The sequence below is a fragment of the Rhinoderma darwinii genome, chromosome 4 (assembly GCF_050947455.1).
Source record: "Rhinoderma darwinii isolate aRhiDar2 chromosome 4, aRhiDar2.hap1, whole genome shotgun sequence".
NCBI classification, from domain to species: Eukaryota; Metazoa; Chordata; class Amphibia; order Anura; family Rhinodermatidae; genus Rhinoderma; species Rhinoderma darwinii.
Genome location: NC_134690.1, coordinates 171,699,077 through 171,726,776, shown reverse-complemented (window position 1 = coordinate 171,726,776; position 27,700 = coordinate 171,699,077). Strand labels below are relative to the sequence as shown.

At 41.9% G+C, this 27,700-nt stretch overlaps 1 protein-coding gene across 3 annotated transcripts; it reads right to left on the bottom strand.

Annotated features, from left to right (window-relative positions):
- Positions 1–2,186: 2,186 nt before the first annotated feature.
- On the bottom strand, positions 2,187–27,700 carry AP2M1 (adaptor related protein complex 2 subunit mu 1). Of its 3 annotated transcripts, none has more exons than XM_075861882.1 (11): positions 27,593–27,700; positions 21,152–21,271; positions 14,366–14,631; positions 14,152–14,234; positions 12,303–12,438; positions 10,520–10,661; positions 9,852–9,971; positions 7,507–7,642; positions 6,767–6,864; positions 6,098–6,209; positions 2,187–3,258 (listed from the first exon to the last, which is right to left on the bottom strand). In XM_075861882.1, exons 2-11 carry the CDS (start codon positions 21,223–21,225, stop codon positions 3,124–3,126), a joined length of 1,302 nt encoding a protein of 433 aa, XP_075717997.1. In that variant the 5' UTR covers positions 21,226–21,271; positions 27,593–27,700; the 3' UTR covers positions 2,187–3,123. The 3 variants fall into 3 exon arrangements, with proteins under 3 accessions (XP_075717997.1, XP_075717998.1, XP_075717999.1); XM_075861883.1 differs by having other exon boundaries at positions 27,544–27,651; XM_075861884.1 differs by lacking the exon at positions 27,593–27,700 and adding an exon at positions 27,187–27,208.

Sequence of the window (27,700 nt, the reverse complement as noted above, 5' to 3'; positions counted from 1 at the left end):
GCTCCATGTGTCAGCCCTGTATGATGCGCGGCTGCGTAATTTTCACGCAGCCGCCATCATTATGACACTCCGTTTGGATATTTGTCAACAGAAAAAGCACGTGGTGCTTTTGTTTGCAAACATACTTTTGACTGCTGTTGCGCGAATCACACGCGTCCCACGGAAGTGCTTCCGTGTGGTGCGCGCGATTTTCACGCACCCATTGGACTTCAATGGGTGCGTGATGCGCGAACAGCGCACAAAGATAGGACGTCGTGAGTTTTTTTTCAGCGGACTCACGGACTGTCTGCATGCCCCCATACTTCTATAGGTCCGTACGACACGCGTGAAAAGCACACGCGTCGCACGGACGTATATCACGCTCGTGTAAACGAGGCCTAAGGGTATGTGCACACGCTAGCTGCCTTTTACGTCTGAAATGACCGACTGTTTTCAGGAGAAAACAGCTGCGTCGTTTCAGACGTAAAAGCTCCTCCTCGCATTATGCTTGGCGTCTTTGACGCCCGTAATCTTGAGCTGTTCTTCATTGAATTCAATGAAAAACGGCTCAAATTACGTCCAAAGAAGTGTCCTGCACTTCTTTGACGAGGCAGTCATTTTACGCGTCGTCGTTTGACAGCTGTCAAACGACAACGCGTAAATGACCGGTAGTCGGCAAACCCATTCAAATGAATGGGCAGATGTTTGCCAACGTATTGGAGCCGTATTTTCAGATGTAAAACGAGGCATAATACGCCTCGTTTACGTCTGAAAATAGGTTGTGTGTACCCAGCCTAAGAGTGATTAATCAATAGGGTTAGCAATCACTGTGCCTATGCCCTTGTGTATGGTACTGAAAAAGTTAAAGCCTTACACAAAGGTGAATCAGTACATTCTTTCCAATCCATAGCCCCCTAGATAGAACATAACCCAATTACGTTTCTAGGGGATTTAATATAAGTATAATACTGCGCTATGGAGTAGTAAACAAAGCATTTACTAACAATTTATTGTTCGGACCGATGAAGACCCAATTCTGAATCTTTGGCCGGAAGTTAGTAGAAATTAACGAATTAGGAATGAGTTTGGGTTCTTAGACTCAGATGGTCTACTCTTTAAAAGACCTCCAGCTGAAACATTCCATCAATGTTCTGGACGTCTTTTATGTATACTGTAATCACTTTCCTGCAGTTCAGCCTCCTGTTTCTACACATCTTGAATTTTACATTTCACCCTACTTTCTCTTCCTCTGTGCTATGCCATCAAGCCCATTAAGACATAAGCAGCTAGAGTCAGTACCCTCAATATTCTCCTAAATAAGAGATTGTAAGTATAGAGATAGGGGGGCTGAGCTGTGATCTTCATTATAAGGGTATGTTCACACGCAGAGTTTTCAGATGTAATTCGGGTTTACGCCTTGAATTACGCCTGAAAAAACACCCCTAATACGCCTACAAACATCTGCCATTGCTTTCAATGGGAATTATGATGTTCTGTTCCCACGAGCCTTTATTTTACGCGTTGCTGTCAAAATACGGCGCGTAAAATGACGGCTCGTCAACAGAAGTCCAGGACACTTCTTGGGACGTTTTTGGAGGCGGTTTTCATTGACTCCATTGAAAAACAGCTCCAAAAACGGCCGTGAAAAATGAGTTGTTAAAAAAAACAAAAAAAACTTTGGAAAATCAGGAGCTGTTTTAGCCTGAAAACAGCTCCGTTTTTTCAGACGTTTTTGGCCACTGAATGTGAACATAACCTCACTGTGTGACAGGAATTGGTCTAAACGCTGTGTATTTTCATTTTAACATCTTTTAGAGCAGAAGGGGCATTTTCCAAGCATCAATGATTTAGGCATTGATTGAAATCATGCTCAGGTAAGTAGGGAAGCATTTCCAGAGCCATATTCTCCCCGGAGCTGCGTTCCCAATTTTTTTTGCGAATTAAGAAGGGACGGAAATACAGAACTCTCCTAGCACAAGTCTGCGCATGCAGTCTAAAGTTTAATACTCTGAGTTGCAGGAGTGTATTTTTTTGTAATTATAGTGTCCGTCCCTTGAGATGTCCAGGGAAAATAGATCTTGGATATAAGCCTGGGGGATCGATCAGATGAACTGCTCCTTGTAGCCAAGGCCAAGCTTGCATGTTACATTTGTTTATTGCCAAGATTCAGAATAGACCATTTCTTTAACAAATAAATCAGACTCCGCTTCATTTTCTACACTGTTTATTAGGTTTATGAATCGACCATCACAAAGAAAAAAAAACAGAGCAAAAACACAGCACAAGGAGTACAGGGACACGGGAGAGAGGTCACAGGGCCACACACATCACATCAGTGGGAGCTACAGGAACCCATCCTTGCTGCTTTAGGGACTGCTCACTGGCAGGGATAGGTTTTATTCTTTGCACTCCATGACAATGAACGCGGTGTGTGATTTATAATGTGGTCTTTCTCCTCCTTCTCACTGATTAGAAGCAGTGAAAGGCTCAAGAACTTCACTGATCTCTTTTCCTCTACATTTGGTCAAACATTGCAGACTGAAAGCCCTCAATAACACAGAAGTAGTCACCCCTCTACCCAGCGTGCGCTCTTGGATTCCCTAATTACGATACACTGATGTCAGAAGTCGCCAATTCCCTCTTTTTGTGCTGGCCTTGGACAGCGTTAATAGTTAATGACAAACAAATACTGGGACACAGTAAACGTGACGCTGCTACCTACTGGTTAGAAGAGGGATGTGATGGGAAGCGTGCAGGGAGCACTACACTATTCAGAAATACTATCTGCCAGCAATATTCAGACTGTGGTGGTATACAAGGTCAGGGGCAGCTGCATGTGAGAAAAAAAAAAACACATAGCAGCAAGGTGGACAAGGAGATCCCTTATAATTTAGATCTCTAACTGTGGTTAACCTTTTCAATGCTGAACCTGTGTACAGAGCCTCCAGACTGAATGGGGTTAATGAGCCAAATGGCTGTAATGGTCGGGCGGAAGCAGCAAGAAAGGAAAAGAGCACTTTCCACTCTTCAGAGCCTGAGAGAATTGCCTGCCTTTTTTCACTTGGGTTCACACCATCGGAAAGTAGTGTGATGGGGGCAGCATTAATAATGGAAGTGGCTCCCTCCTCTCGAAGTATTGATGCATTAACAACGGGTCTCATAGATTCCACTGCGGCCAATGTATCGCACCCATTTGATCACATCATGGTCGCTGTAATTCAGCTTCGGTTCAAACACTTTAAGATATCGAACTTTGAGGCCGGACGGAGCAAAGGGGACCTGGGGAAGAAGGCAAACAAAAGTTAATTGCAGCAACATCTCATATGTACTAATATCGTGGTAACTGGTATTTGCTAGTGTAATCACAGCTAGATGAGCTTGTTGGACATCCCATGCCACAACCATGTTCGAGTCTTTTTCGTCTAGAGAACGCAAGAACCAAAAACAATTTTTGTTTTTACTAGAACCCGTGTATACAATATACATTAGGCCAACCCAAAAAAAAACCAAAAAAAAACACTTAAGGAAATCCAAATTTTATATATATATATATATATATATATATATATATATATATATATATATATATATATATATATATATATATATATTTTAGATTTAGGTCTCTCTCTCCTGTAATCCATTTTTTTAAACATCAATATATAAGAGATAGCTACTCCATTGTGATAATGTGGGGACATCCCTAGAGAACCCGTACCTTGCAATCAACTTTCTTGCGGCATATAATAATTTTTGTATGGCTTTATCTGTAGAATATCTGAAACTCCCATAATACATAAACGTACTTTCTGCAAAGGTATTACATCCAAATATCATCATCAAGAACACGATCCCAAAATCAATATATAGCTTCGGGCATCTCCAAAGTAGACGTATCCAGTCCGCTTCTTCCAGTCTAACCTACAATTCATTTTGACAAGAAGTACAACTGATGTACAATATAAGTTTGGGATTTTAAGTAAGCCAAAACTTGGTGAAATCTTGGGTATATTTCTAAGACAAATTCTCATTTCTCATCAGATAGGCCTCACAGGTCTTTTCTCCATTTCAGCTTCAATCGATGAGGGAATTCTCAAATGTTCCTCAACTAACTAAGCCAAAAGGAATGTTATCCATACTATACAGGTAGTCTTATTTATAATGCAGTCAAGAACAGGAAAACCATCACTAAGGCTTCATGCACACGACCGTGCTCGTAATTACGAGCACGGCCGGCCGCGGGCCGCTTTTGCGAGCCGTGCTGTCATTATAAAGTATAGCAGCACGGTCCGTAAAATAGAAAAATAGAACATGTTCTATTTTTTATTTAACGGCACGGGCACCTTCTCGTGAGAAAACGAGAAGGTACCCGTGGCTAACAAAAGTCTATGAGCCCGTTATTGCGGGTCGTAATTACGACCCGCAATAACGGGTGTTTTTACGGTCGTGTGCATGAGGCCTAACACCACGCTGATTTTATCTGTAGATACCTCTATGCAAAGTCTCTAGAAGGCCTATATTCCGGAATTAAAAGTGGCAGTGACTTAAGTGCCCCCTCAGAAAAAAGATCCTTCACTATTGTGATCTTTATCTTTTTCATAATCTTCCCACAGTCCAGCACACTCAATGGTTTTAAAGCTAAATTACTCCATATTGGAGAATTAAGAGAAGAACCCACATTAAACAACTTCTTACAATACCCCCAGAGCCCCCACATCATTCTACAAGCTGGAAACTTGAGAAAACAAAGTAGAGCTGTTCAGACTCGAGAAGCTGGATAAAACTATTGTATTTATGAGAATCCATTGAAAGCAAAATCAAGTAAAAAGGATATAAAAATCACCATCCCACAGGTACTGAAGTGGTGAGGCAAAGTTGTAGAGTAGTAGAGTCTGAAAGTCGGCAAATTAACCCCTCCATTCAAAGGATGTTGGAGGACAACCTGTTTAATTCTAACATAGCAAACGCATCAACCTTAGACTTAATTATAGGTACGGATAGACGAGGTGTACCCAGATAAGGCAATATATCATCTGCGAATAAAGAAATCCCATCCTCATACATATATGTTTTAATATGGAGATGGGCCCCATTACAGCCTCCACTCTTCTGGGAAGACTTTCCGCAAGATTGTGTAAGTGGGAATTTGTGCCCATTCAACCAGAAGAGCATTTGTGAGGTCAGACACTAATGTTAGACGAGAAGGCCTGGCTCGCAATCTGCATTACAATTCATCCCAAAAAGGGTTGGAGTCAGGCATCTGTGCGGGCCACTCCAAGGTCTCTAAGGGCATGGTTTGGTGTGGAGGAACTGGATTTGTGCACTGGGGCACAGTCATGCAGGAACAGGAGAGTGTCTCCCCAAACTGTTGCCACAAAATTGGAAGTATACAAACTGCCTAAAATGTCTGTACACTGTAACATAAGCGGCCTAGGCCAAAACCAGAAAAACTCCTCCATACCATTATTCCTCCTCCACCAATTATTCTAGTAGGCACTATGCTTTCTGGTAGGTAGCGTTCAACCGTTCACCAAACCTAGATTTGTCAATAAGATTTCCAAATAGCGAAGTGTGTCTTTTGGAGTGATGAACCACATTTCCAGCGGTGGCATGCTGTAAACCATTTCAGCCAACGCTTGGCATTGCACATCCTATGACAGTGCCACGTTTAAAGTCAGAGCTCACCGGTACAACTTAAATGACCAATGTTGGTCTATGGAGATTGCATGGCTGTGTGCTTGATTTTATGCACCACTTTGCAATAAATGGGGTAAGACACCATAACAATATAAACAGGAGTGTCATCCACATACTTTTGGAAATAGTGCACTTAAAATCGTTCCTATCAATAGCACAATCTTGTTTTATTATCCAAGTGAGGGATTAGTGATCTCTGGTTAATAGGTTAGGGCTAGATACATAACTGTAGACTTTTAGCAGCCGGTTAGAACACTCCAGGGCCCAGTTCACATTTTTTTTTCTTTAACGTGGCCAATCAAGTAGGGGAAAGAAAACCAAACACTCAGAACCAGTAACCCAAATTGGTTTGCGATGGGCAATTCTTCCACTTTGCCCTCTCAATAGTTTAGATATCTCGAGGTCCTAGAAAACATCTTACCTCAAAGTTCATGGAAATAGGGGGTCGTGCCCACTTTTTCTTGTCATTGGTCGGCAAGAGCTCAATCTCCGCGCTAATCTGCGATTCCTTCATTCCAGCCATTCGTTTTATCCTAAAAGGATAAAATTAAAGAATGACAGGACAGGTTACAAAACGTCATCAGGCTTAACTGCATGTGATCAAAACAGTGAAATCTTTCACATGGTTTTCCAAGATAATTAAAAAAAAATAAAAATAATATGGCTGGGTGAGGGGCTTGGGACAGCGGAGGCCAGTAATTGACTGCAGCCATCCAGTTGGTATACAGTCACGTCATCGCTGCAGCCAAAACAAACAGCGGTGGAGGGGGGTAGGAGAGGAGGAGCGAGAGATTGGAGCAGCTATGTTGGAACGCCAAGGGATCGTCGCGCCTCTTTTTGTTTTATTGCATTCCACACCGCTCCTCCCTCGGACAATTTTTTTTTTCCATTCGTTAAAATTCTCTAAGATATACTACAAAGGTTATGTTCGCTTGTACTAATGATTTATGCAATGTTTGTTAAAGTTTAGTGTCCATTTAAGAACTCTAATATATTAACCTGATCTGTTTTCCTTCAAGATTTACAAAAGAAGTGTAGAAATATAGGGGCAAAACGTAAACGTTTAATATAAAACTGGATTATCACTTACTTCCAGACAATGGCATTTTCACTGGCCTTGTACTTGGCTTTTCCCTTCATACAAATGACTTGCACTCCGCTTGTGTTGAGTGGTGTGGGGATTCGAACCTGTGTAGTAAACCGCAAATTAAGCACAAGCATGAACAGCTGACAAGCAAGGACGTTCTGGAAAATAATGTTTAGGCTGGGTTCACACGACCTAATTTCAGACGAATTGGAGGCGTTTTACGCCTCGAATTACGTCTGAAAAAATGCCTCCAATACGTCGGCAAACCTCTGCCCATTACTTTCAATGGGTCTTACGATGTACTGTGCCGACGACCTGTCATTTTACGCGTTGCTGTCAAAAGACGACGCGTAAAATAACAGCCTCGTCCAAGTGGTGAAAGACACTTCTTGGAGCCGTTTTTCATTGACTTCAATGAAAAGCTCCAAATTACATCCGTAAAAGACACGGCGAAAAACGCCAGTACATTAATTTACGTCAGAAATTCAGGAGCGGTTTTCTCCTGAAAACAGCTCCGTAATTTCAGACATAATTGCAGTTATCGTGTGCACATACCCTAAAGGGTATATGGGTACGGATTTGTAGATGCTACCTAAAAACAAAGTTGAAGCGTGAAAAAAAAAATAAATATGAAAATTCTCGTTCTGTACTTCACATTTCTCCTGTTTTCCCACGGTCTACTACTCAAAAACATACTTGCGCAAAGCTTTCTATAGGATTGATCACACTCCAGAATATCGCACCTCAATTTTCTGAGCCAGCAGGGAAGGCTTGAAGTTGGATTTAATGACCACCTTAACCTCTAGTTTTGTACGCCCCACCTCACGGACCAGCGGGATGACACGGAATGGAAGGATTATGTCCTTTGTGGTTCGATATCTTAAAGTAAAAATAAAACAAACACAGGAAACTGCATTTAGAACATGTTGGGCCGTGTAAGAGTACCTCAAGTCTGAATGCATACATGTTCACAAGAATACCAGAACTAAAGAGTCAAAAATCTACATGATCAGGAGGCCAGTAAACAAAGCCAACAAGTGGCTGTATAAGATGCAGAGGGTTATAACATAATATATGCAACTGCTTATCTTCTCACACCTTTAGTAGGAAAAAAAGAAAAAAAAAGCCCACCTCTCCTAAATGTGACATACTTCCTGATCAGAAGATATTTTCAGGTGACAGGAAGACCGTACAGGTGTGTGCATAAAAGGAAGAGGTGACAACCGGCTGTAATCTTTCTTCCTGCTGTCATTTGCAGCTCCCCCTTACACACACACAAACCCTCAAAGTAAAACTTTGAATCCTGTCCCCCCCCAACATTAACCCCTTAATGACCACAGATGAGCCTTTTCACGGCGGTCATTAGTGGGCTTTATTCAAATGCAATAGCCTTTTCACGGCGTTGCATCAGAATAAAGTAAACAGAGCAGGAAGCTGTCAAATCTCCCTGCTCTCAGCTGCCAGATGTAGCTGAGGGCGTCCCTGCTTGAACGTGCGAGATCGATATTAGTATCGATCTCACCCGTTTAACCCTTCAGATGTGGTGCTCAATAGCGGCCGCCACATCCGAGTGGTCTTGGAGAGAGGGAGGGAGATCCCTCTCATCCCACTGACACCCGGCGATAAGATCGCCGAGTGTCTGTCTATGGCAGCCGGTGGCCTAATAAAGGCCCCCAGGTCTGCCTGGAGCGAATGCCTGCTAGATCATGCCGGAGGCATGACCTTGCAGATGCCTGTCTGTTTTAAACGGACAGGCATAATACACTGCAATACTTTTGTATTGCAGTGTATTATAATAGCGATCGGATGATCGAATATTAAAAGTCACCTAGTGGGACTAGTAAAAAAGTAAAAAAAAAAAAAAAGTTGAAGCCAATTTAAAAAAAAAAAAAAAAAAAAGCCCTCATACAACTGCATCGGCGGAACAATAAAATAGTTATGCCTCTTCAAATATGGAGACGAAAGAATAATTTAGAAAAAAAAAGGGTTTACTGTGTAAGTAGTAAAACATACAAAATCTATACAAATTTGGTATCTTTGCAATCTTAACAACTCGTTGAATAAAGTTAGTGTTATTTATATCACACGGTAAACGGCGTAGATTTAGGACGCAAAGAAAGAGTGGCGAAATTTCAGGTTGTCTTCTATCCCCCCCCCAAAAAAAGTTAATCAATAAATATGTACCCCAAAATGGTGCTATTAAAAAGTACAACTTGTCCCGCAAAAAACAAGACCTTATACAGCTATGTCGATGCAAAAATAAAAATAAAAAGTTATAGCTCTTCGAATGTGACAATGGAAAAACTTAAAAAATGGCTTGGTCATTAGGGCCCAAAATGCAACCTGGTGGGGAGGGGTTAAACTGGTATCAGTTAAAAGCAGCTAAGATTCTGGGCTTTAACATGAAACCAAGATCTATACCCTCATTCTAGTCGTGGCACGGGTTTGAAAGCTTGATCTATTACATACGTCCTTGGCAGTGAGAGGGTTCAAATTATGTCCGCTCTGAATATGGGTTCACATTGGGAGTTTTTAAAAACACTCAAGAAAAAAAAAACGCTTCAACTGCAATCTGGTTTTAAATTTAATAGTAAAATGTAACAAAAACAAAGAGCTGAGCCTTCTAGACTTATACCAATATAATGAGCTCTAAGGGTATGTTCACACGACCTCTTTTCAGACGTAATGGAGGCGTTTTACGCCTCGAATTATGCCTGAAAAGACAGCTTCAATACGTCGGCAAAATTCTGCCCATTGCTTGCAATGGGTCTTACGATGTTCTGTGCAGACGAGCTGTCATTTTACGCATCGCTGTCAAAATACGGCGCATAAAAGGACGGCTTTTACGGTCTCCATCGGGGCTCACAATCTAAACTCCCTATTGGTATGTTTTTGGGGTGTGGGAGAAAACCAGAGTACCCGGAGGAAACCCACGCAAACACATTTATACATACAAACTCCATGCAGATGTTTGTCCTTTGTTGGATTTGAACCCAGGACCCCAGCGCTACAAGGCAACAGTGAGCCACCGTGCTGCCCAGGCTGTTTTCCCTTGAAACCACATACCCTAACAAAGTCACAATTTTACCTCATCAGTTCAAACTCTCCATCGGGTGGAATAAAGCTGATGCTGCGCTCGGAATCAAACTTGCTGAGCCGAACACACTGATGGAATGTACAATCATCAATAGCAATGGATTGTTTCCCACTGCAAAAGAAGAAGTTATTAATTCATACCCGATTCATTAGCCACTTGAAGACTGTACGTAACTTACAAAAGGCACCCGGGACAGCAGTAAACACAAACTGTTACGACTTATCACTATTGGATATTTTCAAAAAAATACCCATTTATACATACATCTACTGGCAATTTTGTAAACGTTTTAAAACATGACATAACCAAGGGAATGTTTCACAGTTTAGGCTATGTTCACACATGCGTTGTTACATTCAGTTGTTCTGCCCGTCAGAGAAGCAGAACAAGGGAATACTGGGCAGCCACGATCCTGTTGGATGACGGACAACAGCGGCGGCTGACTTTAATAGGTTGCTGTCGTAGTGTGTGTTGTTTTACTGAAGACAATCGCACTATTGTCTCTGGTGATCTCGTCCGAATCTGCAAAGGAGGCCCCTAACAGACCTGAACAAGGCCTTACATTACAAAAGCCAAGGTGGTTGAAAAGATGAGGAAATAAAATGCATCTAGTTTACGTAGGAGCTCTAGAAAGAACACCAATGCTTTACTACACTCACGTTTTGCCTGTCTCATCAGCTGTTCCTTTGCCTTGTTTCTCAATTACAATCTTGTCATTCATTCCAAACTTGCACTCCGGCATGCCACTCAAGTAGCTCTTCATAACCACCCGCCCAGACACATGAGCGCTCAGCACCTGCCCTGGAAAATGGGAAAATCAGACAAGGTGGATTAATACAACTAAGCCTTCGTCAGAGTGCGAAACGCGCGTCAAGGTGTCTCTTATGTGCTTTCCATCTTCCATTATGCCAGCAACAGGTCATTAACTTCCTCTTTTTTTGCTATTGAGTAATGTTTTGAAGTTTTTCTTGGTACCTCGTTATTAGCAATTTGGATTCTATGGCATGTGGAATATAGTGTTCTAGACACGCTTCCTCTGCCATATGAGTAACTACCGCCTAAGCATATATTGTATTCGCTGGTTTTAAAGTTTCTACTTTTTGTATGTAATTGTGGGACGGGGGTGTCCAGGTCTATGGACGGATAAAACAAAAACGTATTTTGGACTACATGGTCTGATTGCGTAATTGTTTTGAGACATATTTTGGTTTAGTTGCTTTACCCCTTAGTGACCAGCCTATTTTAGGCCCGAATGACCAAGCTATTTTTTCTGTCTTTCTATAGTCACATTCAAAGAGCTATAACTTTTTTTATTTTTACGTAGACATAGCTGTACGAGGACTTGTTTTTTTACGTGATTATTTGTACTTTTTAATGGCACCATTTTGGGGTACATATTCTTTGATTTGTTTTTATTGGGGGGGGGGGATAGAAAAAACCCTGAAACTGCGCCATTGTTCTATGCGTTTAAATTGACGCCGTTCACAGTGCGGCGTAAATAACACGTTACCTTTATTCTATGGGTCAGTACGATTACAACCATACCACATATGTAGAGGTTTTTTTTTATGTTTTACGACTTTTGCACAATAAAAACACTAACTAAAATTATTTGTTTTTGCATCGTTGCTATCAGACCGGTAATTTTTTTTATTTTTTCGTCAACGTAGTAATTTTTTGGGCTTGTTTTTTTGCGGGACGAGACGTAGTTTTGATTGGTATTGTTTTGGGGTACATGGGAATTATTGATTAACTTTTATGACTTTTTTGGGGGGCAATGGAAAAAAAATAGCAATTTCGCCATGGTCTTCTGCGTTTTGTTATTTTGCAGTGTTCACCTTGCGGTTTAAATTACATTAGGTCATTACGGTCGCGGCGATACCATATATGTGTACTTTTATTTATTTTTACACTTACTAAATAAAACCACTTTTTATGGAAAAGTTTTGTTTTTTACTGTCATTTTTATTATACTTATTTTTTTTCTAGTCCCACTAGGGGACTTTACTATGCGATCTTTAGAGATCGGTGCTAAAATGCTTTGGTACACTTCGTATACCAAAGCATTATTGCCGGTCAGTGTAAATCTGACAGACAAACTCTGGTACGTCCTATTAGGCATATGTCCAGGGCAGACCTGGGGGCTTTTATCAGGCGCCCGGCTGCCATGGCACCCCATCGGAGGCCCGCGATTGCATTTGCGGGTCACCGATGGGTGCGAGAGGGAGCTCCCTCCCTCTGTAAGCAAGTTAAATGGCGTGGTCGCTATTGAACGCAGCATTTAACGGGTTAAACGGGTGCGATTGAAGTAAACTTAGATCGCGAGATGATAGATATATATAGCTATATACCTGAACGTATAGGTTCTAATAAGGTGGATTAATACAAGTATGTAGAAATACTAAATTAACAACTCAGTAAGTCACTCTATACTGTACTTACCTTGAGGGGACATGAGTAGGTTAACACTCTCCAAAACATCCAGGAACAGCTCATTACGACGATATTTAATCCCTTCACGTCTCCAGCCAATTTGACCAGTCACCTGGCTGGTGATCTGAGACTGTTCCTCCTTGGTCTGTCAGAACCCAGGAGGGTGGGGAAAAAAAAAAATAAAAATATGACAACCACAATAGGAAACATAGGCTTGTTGTATCCATGCTTTTTTAAAAACTTGAATGAATCAATAGAGAACTTGGGCATTTATTTAGTACCATAATGTGCAAAACCGTAAGGGTCCATTTACATAAGATGTTTTTGGTAGAGTGCAAACTGCGGCAATTATCAGTAATAATCCACATTTATTTTTGCAGCAATTTTTAATGCGGTTTTTACCACATGCCCACAAAACGTCTCATGTAAATGCACCCGAATGAGAGTTTCTCAGTTCAAAAAGTGAGTGCTTTATGTGGACTACCCAGCAAGGGGATATTATAGGGGTATCCCCATCTCAGACATTTATGGCATATTCAAAGATTAGGTGGCCAGCAGCTGCATGTGTGGCTGTCTCTGGTCAAGTCTATGGGAGTTTAGACAAGAAAAAAAAAAAAAATCAAATAAGCTCTCCATTCAGTCGGTGGTTGCCTCGCTTAATTTAACAGTGGTCCATTCAGTTGAGACCTCTCAGGTATTTATGGCAAAACTAGTTAACACACTGACATTTATAAACCTAGCATTACACAACGGTGCTTACGCCATTAAAGACGAAGCAGAGAAAGATGCCCCCACCAGATTATCACAAATTCTTCCTTATTCCATTTCACTCCTACCTGATGCTACACGTCCAGCCACATGAAGCAGGAGAAGAAGCAATATGGTAGACAAACGTGGGAAGAGCAGGCAAGCAGGTCAGGAAACACAGAGATTAAAAAAAAAGTCGAGTCAAGGTCTAGGGTGGCAGCTAAAAGGCAGGTGAGAGCAGTTAGTATGTCAAACTACAAAATCCACAACGAAAAAGCAAATACAACACATGAGAAACAGCAGAACCCTGAAGACCAGATTTAAAAAAAAAAAATTCAAATAGAAATAAATGGAGAGATATATTTATTTATTTATTATGTTAACATATTACTATAGCGCCGATTCTACACTCCTTTACGGTTCTGGAATGCCATGTTGTACTTTGCGGAAAATGACGAGTCACCTGGCCCAACAAATTCACTATCATTTATGGCAGAAACTGGCTAAAAAATTATAGCGGACATCTACGCGAGCTTGTGTAGATTTCCATTTCTGGCACGCCGACAGCCAGAGATGCGACTAAGGCCATATGCACAAGAATGTAGTTTTCATCCGTAATTGCGGATGAAATTGCAGACCCATTAGTTTCTATTGGCCACAGTATATTTACGGCTGTGTGTCCGTGCCGTAGAAATGACCCGCAATATATAGAACATGTCCTATTTTTGTCCGCAATTACGGCACAGACGTCTATGGGCGCTTCTGCAATTGCGGATGGCTAAGGATGTATATGCGTAGCCGTCGGATTCATATTTGCGGACAGTAAAAACCATTACGGTCATGTGCATGAGGCCTAATTTAAAGAGGCTCACACCTCAATGGGATCTATCAGGGTATCCTTTCAAAAATGGATGCGGCATAGCCGTCACGTCACCATTATGAACTGAAACCATGACTCTGGAGTGAGCTACTAACCGAGCAGAATTCTACTGTGTAACTTGTAAACTAGCCTTTGTATTTGAATGTGCACAACGAAAAACAACAAAACCCATTAGTACCTGTGTAAAACGCCTGAAAAGTTAGAAAGTGTACTGTGGCAGCCGTTTATTACCTGGCTTTTAATCCCTTGCTGGGTGATGAAGGTTTTCAACGCTCCAGTTTCAGAGTTTTGTGGGTAGCCAAAGTCCAAGATTTCTATTAAAAAATAAATAAAAAAAGTAATAAATACATAATAATTATGTATATAAAAAGGAAAAAAAAAAAAATATCAATATGGACTAAGGATATGCAAGATGAATTAGACCCCAAACAATTTCAGTTCTTACCATCAAGCAGCTCATAGATCAGTACGAAGTTGTTCTTGATATTTTCTTCACTGATCTTTCCAAAGTAAGCAGTCATGACATCACACATCTTATAGAGGAACTCAAATACCATAGCGGCATTGACATTTTGCTTGGTGACTGCTGCCAACCAGATGTTTGAGCGCTTTACGTGAAAGAAGCTGGTACGAGCAATGTTGGTGACGGGAGAGCGCACCTGCTGCCGTGCGTGGATGACATTGACACGGAAAGCATCCACTGCATTCCTCCTGAATGAAAGCAAAAACATACCAACACAAACATTAAACAAAACAGGCGATGGCATCAAATTAGACAATGTGAAATACAGTGCACCCTCATTCCAAGTTCTAAAAGAGAAGCCAAAAAAAAACAAACAAAAAAAACACAATTACATCTTAGGCTTCGTTTACATCTGCATCAGCCTTCCGTTCATGGGTTTCGTCAGACCTTTCCGTCAAGAGAACCCATGAACAGAAACCATAGCTTTCCGTTTGCATTATCATAGATTTCAAGGGTAATGCTTCCGTTGCAAATGGTTTCCGTTTGTCTTTTGGTGGAAATAATAATGTCGTCGACTACGCTATTGATCCCGCCAAAAATAAACGAAACCTTACAGAGCGGAGACAAACGTAAACCATTTGCAACGGAAGCATTACCCTTGAAATCTATGATAATGCAAACGGAAAGCTATGGTTTCCGTTCGTGGGTTGACCAGACGGAAGGGTCTGACAAAACCCATGAACGGAAGCCTGATGCAGATGTGAATGAAGCCTTATTTGTACATATAATGCAGGTGATCCACCAGAAGAAAATTTAAGTTCCTTAAGTGTAATTTTTAATTATTTTTTTTAAATATCTTCTTTCCCCAGATAATATCCTCAAAAGCCCTCATGACGACAGGTCCCCTTATTGTCTGTGGGACGCGGTGCGGTCATTTGTAACCTTGTGTGGACTCAAATCACCATAAAGATCCTTATCCACACAACCAACTACTCAAAGCCAGGATGTAGATATTGTTGGATTTGTCATACACGGCACCTCAAAAATCAGAAGGGAACAAGATGCCATCAGAATCTTTTAGTAGTGCAACCTCAGGCACTGGAACTTCTAGCTCTCCACAAAAGATATTAAATATGGATTTAAATTGACACTAACATTTAATAAAAAGGTTTTACAATAAAGGGCCTTTTTCTATTTTCTTCTGGTGGGTCTCCGGTAATGTTATTCTTGGCAGCAGTGACCGATATATGAAGGGGCACTATAATGACACATGGTTTATGAAGACTTTACACATTCAATTGTAAGTTAGTAATTGAAAGGAGACTTAAATAACCATTTAAACCACTAAAACGTAAATAGATTAGAAGACAAAATCTTTAAGGTTTATTAGCAGTTTTAAATGCAAGTATGTATATGAAGAGCCAAGCACTCTACCAAACATCCAGTTACTACCACAGCGAGTTCAGTAGCTTCCCTACCAGAGACCAACATAATAGCTCAGTGCAACAGCTGAGCTAGTAACTACTTGACTGTGTACTAACCCAACCAATACACATCCAATTCAAAGGTCTCTAGCAGAGGTAAATAACCTTGCACCTCACAATACGCTTGAGCAAACCACACATTTTAGTTAAAAACTGTTAGAGCACAAAAGCTTCTAGAGCCAAGATTGCCGCAAATCTGGTACAAGCAAAGACCCGGCACTAGAGGGAAAGTGGCAGCAGTAAGAGGTCTTACCTATTGCTACAGCAGCCAATGAAGTGATGAGATGGAAAGAGATGGCACCAGCAAGGAAAAGGACAGTGACAGCAATGAAAGAAAGGGTTAGAAATAAAATACTAAAAGAACATGGCACACTAGCAAAGATCCAGGAGGAGGAGTGCACAGTGAATACTGCAAAAAGACATCCTGACTGCAAATACAGCACCTTGAAGCAATGCTCATCTCAGAGGCATGCCACATAGTTGCCAAAACGTAAGATTCTCCACCTACATAGTTACAAAAATCTGATTCATATCACAGTAAAGACAGGGGAGAAGAAAAATAAACAAAAAGGAGTACAGCAATGCCTCGTCCACCTTCTACACTCCGCTCATTACCAATTTATTCACGAGCTAAAGAACTGCGTAAAGAAGCTGGTCGCTGGGCAAGAGATGCCCGAGCTCCTTACTAAGTAGATGGATTCTCTAGCCAACAGTGCCTTTAAATGACTGCAGCTCAGCTCAAAGCTGGATCGGACCGTACCAAGGTGTACCTTATGCAAGAAAAAAAAAAAAATAAAAGCACACTAAACAGATGGAAAACACTTATGTGAATTTTAACATCCGAAAAGAGAAAGACATGCACCATGCAGAGTGAAAAGGTAGTCACGCATGACCATGGCTGCTTTTCCCATGCATCACAAAACCTGGTGAGGAAGTGAAGACTGTGCCTTACTTGATCATTGTTCGGAACACTCAGAAAAAGTCTATAAATTGCAAGTGCAGCTTCTCCTGTGCACTGGGTGCTATGAGTAAATTATTTTTAAAGCAACGGTACTCAGACAGGATGGAGAGTACCGGAGCAGGAAAAGGCAACATGGCAAACATCAAACATGCAATGTAAAAGAAGGACCATGAAGAAATACAGAACATTACACTACAACTGAAGTATTGTGTGTGGTAATCTAAACCTAGAGCTCCTAGAAAGTCTTTATAAACACAGTTTAACCCCTTAGTGACCAGCCTATTTTAGACCGTAAAGAGGTTCTGTCACCAGATTATAAGTGGCCTATCTGCAGGATCACTATGTGCAGAGTAAATGAATGGGGAGAAGTGTATGACGCTGATTGGTCACTGATTGGTCAGCGTCATACACTTCCCTCCACAACACCCAGTTGGTCAAAAGTAAAACACGCCCAGTTGTCCAGTAAGAAAGTCATTAGCATAAATCTAAAATTGCTCATAACTTGGTGAAAATAGATCATTTTTCTAAATAAAAACCACTGCTGTTATCTACATTACAGCGCCGATCACAAGATGTACAAGATAGGGCAATTATAATCTGGTGACAGCCTCTTTAATGGCCAAGCTATTTTTTACGTTTTTTCCATCATCTCATTCAAAGAGCTATAACTTTTCTATTTTTGCGTTGACATAGCTGTATAAGGTCTTGTTTTTTGCAGGACAAGTTGTAATTTTCAATAGCACCATTTTGGGTTACATAGAATTTATTAACTTAACTTTTTTTTTTGGGGGGGGGGGGGGGAATAGATAAAAACACAGCAATTTCGCCACACTTTTTTGCGTCCTAAATTTACGCCGTTTACAGTGTGGTATAAGCAATAACTTTATTCAGCGGGTTGTTGCGATTGCAACGATACCAAATTTATATCGATTTTGTATGTTTTACTACTTTTACACAGTAAAAACGCTTTTTCAAAATTTGTTTTTGTGTCTCCATATTTGAAGTGCCATAACATTTTTATTTTTTCGCCAATGCAGCTGTATGACGTCTTTTGTTTTTCTGCGTGACGACTTGTAGTTTTTATTGGTATCATTTTGGAGTAGATGCAACTTTTTTTTTTTAAGGCAGGATTCAAAGAAAACAGCAATTTTTGCATTGCTTTTTATTTTATTTTTTTACGACGTTTTTTTAATCGATTTCTCACCCGTTAGAACAGGGATGCCCCCAGCTACCTCCGGTAGCTGAGAGCAGGGAGATCGAACGGCTCCCTGCTCTGTTTATTCATTCCGAAGCAGCGCTGTAAAAGGGCTGTTGTATCGGAATAAAGCCGGTTAGTGGCCGCCGTAAAAACACTATGGGGCGGTCACTAACGGGTTAATAGTCATCCTCTGTTCAACTATATGTTCCCATGTAGGTTGAAGTTTTGGGATGACAGATTTAATACATTAGAGTTTTCCTCCTCTGAATACTCATGAAAGCAAAGTGTGATCTTGCAGGGAATATCGCAATACAGATCGGAAACCACAAACTCGCCAGCTAAACAAACATAACGGAGGAAACTCAGCCGTTTCCGTATCTCCCATAGAGTTGTATTCTAGTCATACAAGCCGTCACATAGGCTAGATATGCAAAAATAACAATCCAAAATGCATTTGTGGCAAACTAAAAAAATCCCAGAACCTACCGAGACCAAAGTAAGTGTCACTTAGGCAAAAAACAGTCAGAAAAATCCTGCATGTTGATCAATGATTCTTTCCCAAGGGGTAAGGATGATCACAGCAGAGGAGGAGGTTATTTAGGTTCAATCTTGTTTACATGTAGGAAGGGAGAACGACAGGATTTTTGTTTTTTAACCCCTTCGGAACGAAGCCATTTTTTGATTTTCGTGTTTCCAAGATCCATAACTTTTTTATTTTCCTGTCACTAGAATGGTGTGAGGGCTTATTTTTTGCGGGAGGAGTTGTAGTTTCTTTTGGTACCATTTGTAATTCCATATAATGTACTAGGAAACTGAAAAAAAAAAAAAGTTCTTTGCGGGTTGAAAATGGAAAAAAAAAAAACAAAAAAAAACAAAAACTGATTCCTCAATTGTTTTTTGGGTTTTGTGTTTACTGCTTTCACCATGCGGTAAAACGACAACTTATCTTTATTCTGTGGCTCAATACGATTACGGCGATACCAAGTTTATATAGGTTCTTTGTTATATTTTACTACTTTTATTGATAAACTTTATTAAAATAATGTTTTGTGTCGCCACATTCGGAGAGCCATAACTATTTAACAGATTAAGCCCTCACACCGCTCATTTTTTGTGGGACGAGCTGTCGTTTTTATCGGTACCATTTTTTGGTACGTAGAACTTTTTTTTTTATTGCATATTTTTTGAAAGCCAAGGTGACCAAAAAGATAGCGATTTTGCAGTTTTACATTTATGGCGTTCACTATGCGCAGTACAAAAAAAAAACGATATGATATTAATATTTCGGACTTACAGACGCAGCGATATCACATTTTGTTTACTTTAGGGGGAAAATGGGAAAAGGGTTTGTTTTTTTTCCTCACTACTAAAAGCTTTTTTACTTTTTTCACACACTTTATTAGCCTCCTAGGGAACTTGAACCCACGATCGTCATTTTTACAGGCATCCGTTAAGCCCATTCATGGGCAGGGCTTAGCAGAGGCAGACCTCAGACGCTGCGGTTGCAATTGACCACAACATTTGAGTGGTTAAACAGCCAGGAGCAGCGCGATCGCTGCTCCTCGCTGTTAGTCCCGGGTGTCCCCTGTCGAATACAGCCGACACCCTCAGCATATGGAGAGCGCTCAGAGCGTGAGCGTGCTCCAAACATCACCCCCGCACCTAGACGTAATGGCACGACAGGGTGCGCGAAGGGGTTAAGGTCATGATCGCACACACAGTTGCCAAAGCCAAAAAGGTCGATCCAAAAAAGAAAGATAGGTATAAGAAAAGACTGATGCATTTCCTTTCTTGTGTGTCCACTTCTAGGTTTGGCTAAAAAAAAAAAAAACAATCACCGAGCCAAAACTGCATGTGTGATCCTGGCCTGAAGGGAAACAGTCACCAGCTTTGAGCCCTCAAAAATGCTGACAGCAATATATAGGAGGTTCGGGGGGAAGGGACGACAGTAACAATCCCTGTTTCGTTGATCATAGAAGAAGTTGCATGACCGAGAAAGAGGTTTAATGCCCCCAGCGCCGCGATTGCAACTGCCACAGATGCAGCCGCTTGATGTTCAAGTACTACGGGCTCTCCTCACTTGTTGAAGGTTTACGCACCCCATTAAATAAAGCCACAACACATGAGCAGCAATTCTGCAGCATTAATGGACATGCTGCAGCTAAAAAAATACTGTACCGCAGGTCAATTTGTGTGTGTTTTTTTTCCGCTGTGAGGGAGGGGGGTGGGATTTGTGGAAATCTCACTCACACGGCTTCTACTGTAATACGCTGCAAATTTTCCGCAATGAAGTCTGTAGCGGAAAACCTACAGGGTTTACACCTAGTGTGTTCCTACCCTTATGGCTCGGTATATAAACTGGGTTTCACCTGGCTTGCGGTCTCAAGTTTACATGAATTGTTGCAGCCGTGCACCCTGTCAAACAGTTCAGTTATAGTAAGCACACGCCTCATTCTTTGTAATTTAAATTATCTATACAAAAACTTGGATCCGTTGTGTTCTCAAATAAGAAAATGTGTACCATAAAAATAAATAAACAGTTGTATTTTTTCATAAGAAACTATGTGCGCATCGGAGTCTTATACACCAACACAATGACAGACCAATTCTTGTGCGATTGGTGTATTTTTATCAAAACCTACACAGGACGTAAAACATCTTACCAAGGACAAACGCAGATTTCTTACACATAAAAGGGTATGCATAAAACATTTATAAAAAAAACAAAAAAAAACCCTTCCCCATTTTTCTTTAAAAGGCCCTGTGGTCACCTCACTACTACTGTGTGAGAATCCATGAGACAATGTGCAAGACTTGCCAGCTTGAAGGAGTTGTACTAAGACAAACCCTGCTCATACAGATGCCAAAAGGTGGGTCGCCCACTCTGAAGGACCCAGTTTATCCATGCAGGCCAGATGAAGCAAAAACAGCTGATCATATAGCATTAAAGAAGCCATCCCCGAGATGATCAGCTGATCGATGACACCTGCTTTACTTTAGAAAGCGGTTGCCTAGGTAATACAACCCCTTTAACTGGTTGGAATGTAAAGAAAATTTATATTTAAAAAAAAAAAAAAAAAAGTACCTGTGGGAAAAGGCACTTTAAATAAATAAATGTTGCTTACCCAATGTCATCTCTGTACACCCGGGAGATGAGGACCTCTCCTTTGTGATTATAGATGAACAGCCCCCCGATCATGGTGGATTTGCTTCAGTCTCCTATTCCCATGATGATTACAACAGATCTGAGAAAAAAAGATGGGTGAAAAACAAAAAGTAGGTTTGAATCCGCACAGAATTTCAGAATACTAAGACAAATCTGCATTTAGAAATATAGTTGGCAAACACAACTGAGCAAAAGTAATCTAGTAATCGTATGTTTTCCTGCACATCTGAAGACAGAAGCTCAACCACTCCCGGTGACAACCTGCCTTTCTATGACAAAGTGACAGCTCTTATAGACCTGTTTTCTGCCTGGAGCTCCAGTTTAAGCCCAACACACATTCAGAATTACAGGAAGAGGGGGTGGCAGAGAGGGGCTGGCATAGAAGGATGCTTCATACAATCTGTGTTGACCAGTCTCTTCCCAGATCTTAACAGTCAGCACTCCAACTACAAGTATCAAGAGGAAGGAAGAGGCAGGGATCCGCTCACATGAAATTCAGAGGAAACCGCTTTCTATAGAAACTGCTCAGGAATTGGAACTGCTGAGCTTACAAAATAGCGCACACTGAAAAAAACAAAATCTATCATGTTACATGGATTCTATGTGCAGGGGACTTACAGCTGTATTACAGCACACAGAATACAAAGTACAGGAGAGGAAAAAAAAAAACAATCCAAATCCTTCCAGATGAAAATGACTACAGACACTGGAATTCTAGACACGGGTGGTGGCGTGGGGGATGGTCAGCATGTGTACAGTGTCTCCTATATTAGCCAACTTATGGAGTTCACAATAGAACTAATGAGATCTGATCTTCTGTTGGAGGTTATTTTCATTACATCTATTTCATAGGTAAATAAGACAGACGGGTTTGAGGGTAAAGAAAGAAAATATGCAGAGTGTCACGGCAGTTGACAGGAGTGGGGACTACAGCACAATACAGTTTTCTGTTGCTTCTGTTAACTGAGATAAAGGTCCACTAGAACGCGGTGAGCCACGATAAGCAAAGATAAATGACCAGAAAAACACTCAGACATAAGACATGCGTTCACCAACAGAGAACACCAATATTTAACATTGAGGCCAGGAACACATGCAGTTCTTGAGGAGCACAGGAGTAAACACAAGAAAGGAGGAGATGCTATATATTATATATTAATCTCCTTCCTTTTAGATCCCAAAAAAAATAAATAAACAAAAATGTGATCCTGGCATGAAGGGAAAAAGTCACTTTTTTTGCATATTCAGAAGGCCTCAAAAAATTATATTATACAGTAAATAATTTGGCACGCCGTATAAGGCCTGCTTCACACATTTTAGATTCCGTGTTTTAAAAACGCCGTGCTTTAAGCTTTTGGTGTATTTTTTTAAAATTATTATTATAATATAGCATAATTTTATACAAGCATTTTTGGATTCCATTATTTAATTCTTTAAAGGGGATTTCCCATGAGGGACATTTATGACATATCCACAGGATATCTTCAAGTCGGTAGCTGGACAACAGCACACGTCTCCAGATAAAACAGTAGAATTTATTCAAACATCCACCAAGAATTGGCTCCGAGGAGAAGTCTTAAATGTCAGATAGATGCGGGTCCCACCTATCTTTAGGATGAGGCCCCCTAAACCCCATTCTAGCTTTTTGTGCTCACGCTGCCTCCCGGCCACTTACTGATTACATGGTTGGGAATTACGGAAGCAGCGTAACTCGCTAAGCTACGCTGTTTCTGTAACTCCCATAGAACTGAATAGTAGTTACAGAAACAGCATAGCTTGCATGCTACGCAGCTTATGTAACTGCCATTCACTACTATGGGAGTTAAGGAAACAGCGTAGCTCAGCGAGTTACGCTGCTTCCGTAATTCCCAACCATGTAATCAGTAAGTGGCCGGGAGGCAGCGTGAGCACAAAAAGCTAGAATGCGGTTTAGGGGGCGCCATCCTCGATAGGTGGGACCCGCATCTATCTGACATTTATGACATCCTGTGGATATTTCATAAATGTAATGGGAAAACCCCTTTAATGTGTACATCAAGAACGCCATTCAATGGACACTTGAGCCCCATGCACACGGCCGTAGTTTTCATCCGTAATTACAGATCAGGTTATTGCGGTTGAAAATGCAGACCCATTCAGTTCTAAAGGCCACGGACACCTTTCAGTAAATTTACGGATGTGTGTCCGCGGCGTAGAAATGATCTGCAAAAAAAATTAAAACGAACATGTCCTATTCTTACCCACAATTGCAGCACAGAATCGCCCATAGAAGTCTATGGGCGCTTCCGCAATTGCGGACGACTACTGATGTGCATCCGTATTTGCGGACAGTAAAAACCCCTATGGTAGTGTGCGTGAGGCCTTAGGACGACTTATAAATTTGCATAACAGATACCAGACAACTTTGGTTTAAGCAGTTTTCAAACAGCGGCATATGTCACCCATAGGCTCACGTAAAAAAAAACATACAGCGCGGTATACTTTTTTTTGCGGGATCCCTTTGGATGGAATAGTGTAGTCTACTACGCTATTCCGTACCTCCAGGAGGCCAAAAAGACACTTGGCTAGGGCTGGGCAATTATGACCTAAATCACCATTATTTAGGTCACACCTTTTAACATGCCACGCCATTGAATATATACCCACTGAGCCGGCTGTGTATTATTTATTCCCTGACACTAGCCTAACCCACGCTACTGCATCGCACCTCTCTGCTCACATTATATAGTGAATGGTGGAGCAGGAATCTGACAGCTCCCTGCCCCACCATTGGATTCAAACATAACCATACCGAAAAAAACGTCAGCTATCTGCGCGGAATTCGGTTTTATTTTGACGAATTGCCCAGCCCTACTTTTGGTCCCTATGGGCATCTTTATGCCGGGAATGCTCCCAGGAGCAGTGATTTGAGCAGGGCCTAATTGTTAGGGTAAGGCCATACAGAAAGGCCCTGACACGGCCACAACCCAGCCAACAACCGCGCCAGCACCATGTTCCGTGCGGCTCTTAACAGGGTATTTGACAGCGGCGTGGAAAGCGGCCAATTCCTGCAAAATCGTGCAGCCATAAAGGATGTATTAATTAATGGCCGCACGATATTGCAGCTAAAGGGACGTTTTACCCCCATTAACGCGCGGCCATTAAGAGAGTGTTTAACAGCCGCGCCGAACATGGTGCCGGCGCAGCTGTTGGCAACACCGTGATTGTATCAGGGCCGCTATGTGTGGCCTTACCCTAAGGCCGGATTTAAACGAGCGTATACGTTTTGCACACGCAAAAAACGCAGCGTTGTGCGCACGCAAAAGGTACTTAACAGCTCCGTGTGTCAGCCTCGTATGATGCGTGATTTTCGCGCAGCCGCCATCATTATGACACTCTGTATGTTTGTAAACCGAAAAGCACATGGTGCTTTTCTGTTTTCATTCATACTTTTAACTGTTGTTGCGCAAATCACACGCGTTACACAGAAGTGCTTCCGTGTTGTGCGCGTGATTTTCACCCACCCATTGACTTCAATGCGTGCGTGATGTGCGAACATTGCACAAATATAGGACATGTCGTGAGTTTTACGCAGCGGACACACGCGGTGTAAAACTCACAGATTGTCTGCACTGCCCCATAGACTAACATAGGTCTGTGCGAGGCGCGTGAAAATCACGCGCGTTGCATGGACGTACTGCACGTTCATCTAAATAAGCCCTTAGTAAGAGCAAGTACAAAACCTTGGGATGACTAATGCATCTTGGGAAAGTCAGGACAGTTTACTGGAGCAGGGATCTGCTGGAGGAGTCATTCCCTACCTAACAACTTAGAAGTCAGTCTCTCTTTCCTATGTCCTCTAGGGCTAGTTCATTACAGTCTGTTCTAGCAACAGGTTCTCTTAAAGGGTTATTCCCGTCTTAGACATTTATGGCATATCCACTGTATACGTCATTAACATCTGATAGATGCGGGTCCCACACACCTATCTCTGGAATGGCGCACCCTGACCCACATACTACCTTCTCTGGCCATTGACCGACGGAAAGTACGGAAAACAGCCACCATTTCTGTAACTCCCATAAAAGTGAATGGGAGTTCCAGGAACAGCGTAGTCTTAGGGTATGTTCACACGCAAACGTAAAATACGTCTGAAATTACGGAGCGGTTATCAGGCGAAAACAGCTCCTGAATTTCAGACGTAATTGCTCATACTAGCGTTTTTCCCGGCATCCATTACGGACGTAATTGGAGCTGGTTTTCAATGGAGTCAATGAAAAACTGCTCCAATTACGTCCCAAGAAGTGACATGCACTTCTTTGAGGCGCGTAAAAACAAAAAGCCCGTCTGTACAGAACACCGTAAGACTCATTGAATTCAATGGGCAGATGTTTGCCGACGGATTGGAGACGTTTTTTCGGCCGTAATTCCAGGTGAAAAACGCCCGAATTACGTCTGTAAATAGGGCGTGAACATACCCTAATAATGCACGGCCAACGATACGATCCATAGCAGTCGCAACAACCTGTTTGCAATAACTAAAAGACTCCCCTTGCACTTCATTCTTAACAGTAAGGCTGTATGCACACGGTGCAGAAAATCACACAGGTAATCCCACGTGGAAATCTGCATCTAATAGTGTGTTTTTTTACATTTTGATTGTGGAAATAGGTAGTTTTATGCTGCATAGTTCGGTGCATTTTTTATAAATTAGTCAGCTACAATTCGCAAGTGGAAACGCAAGACAAATTGACGTGCTATGGATTTTATACACTGCAGGTCAATTTACATATGGAAAAATTCTGCAACATGTAGAGGAGATTACGTGAATTCTTATTTACCTTGCTGATACTATATTATGCTGCGGAGTTAAAGAAAAAAAAAAAGGGGCCAGCAAATCCACACGTAATACGCATTTTGTTTAGCTAAGGCCATGTTCACATCTGCGTCAGGGCTACGCTCCAACTGAGCTTTCCGTCAAAACGACAGAACCCTTGCACAACGAAGACAAACTGAAAGCATCGGCACCGGATCCGTCACCATTGAAATCAATGGTGATGGAGACGGAAACTTATGGTTTCAGTTTGCGACAGTCAGTGCTCCGTTCTGACGGAATGGAGTCCTGGCGCAGATGTGAACGAAGCATAAGTTTTCTGCGACTAAAAGTCAGTTCCATTCATCTGAACGGCACCTGCTGCAGAAACAGTCACATTCAGATGAACGGAACCGATTTCACAGAAAATATCAGCAACAAACTCTGCCACGTGTGACTGCACCCTTGATAAGATGGAGATGGTTCTGCACTTTCGGGGACACTTTGCTTTCATGGACCGAACTTCTGGAATGTTTGTCACTATTGATTTCGGCTGTGAGCAGATAACGTACACAGAACGCCGCTGTAACTCAAGTCTAACTAACGGCATCCAGCTCAATCCACGTGACGCTACTAGGAATTCATTCATTTTGAAGAAAATTCACGCACTAGCAATTTTTAACAGTTGCAGATCTGCAGACAAAAAAAAAAGCCGCCGCCGCCGCCGTTATCTCACATTAAAAAACTCCATATGCTCATAATGAAAGATCAAACAAGGGAGGAAACCCTGGAGTGAAGGATAAATGATGCACATCTGATAGACTTCAGGAGAGCAAGAAATAGAGAAAGCCAGGAGTCATCCTGTGACAGGTCAGAACATTACAGGGGGGCTTTCACCCCAACTTTAAAAGAAGGGGCAATTGGGAGGTTTATTTTAAGGCCGCTGGGGCAGGCCCCTCACATTGAAGACACCATACAGATGGCCCTCGGTGACAGTTCTCAGCTCCTGCCGTCATCTAAGAGGTCACGTGGTATCTTCCCGCACAACATTGGAGATATATAGGGGAGGGCATCTGGGTGACAGGACGTTTTCCGTGTACACACCCTAATGCACACAGCACTGGTTAATACAACGAACGAGTACAGCGTATTGTGGATCGCGTAACGATCAACAATTACACAAGCAAACCCTCAGAAATTACCTCCCCCCGAATAAGTCTCTTCTTTGCTATGGCGCCTGTCGGCCGCGGTCATATCCATCACAAGGCGGAGCTGCTAGAGAAGAGGGACCCCGGCAACCATGGAAGATGGTTACACCTTACGAGGGCGTGCAGCACAACACCGGGCCGGCTCGCTGACCACGCCCGGAAACTGGGACCCGGCTAATTTGACAGCCGCGCCTGTAAACCCTTCAGGCTCTATACTCTGCTCGCAGCACACATGACATGAAGAACCGTCCCCGGGATGACGAAAACATATGCAGCCCGTATTACTTGGCGTAACCCACACATACACCCGGTACCCGAGAAACACTCATTATTAGTCAACACAAAACCCACCGAGAATAACGGTCTCAACGAGAAATTCCGTCTATCACTGCCCGTTTACCTGCTCTCAATCCCAGAGCTTCTGAGGAGAGTGAAAGATGGCCGCTCCTTTCCGCAGTGCTTACGTCACCGCGCAGCTGCGTTAAATTCCTGAATCCGGTACTCGATA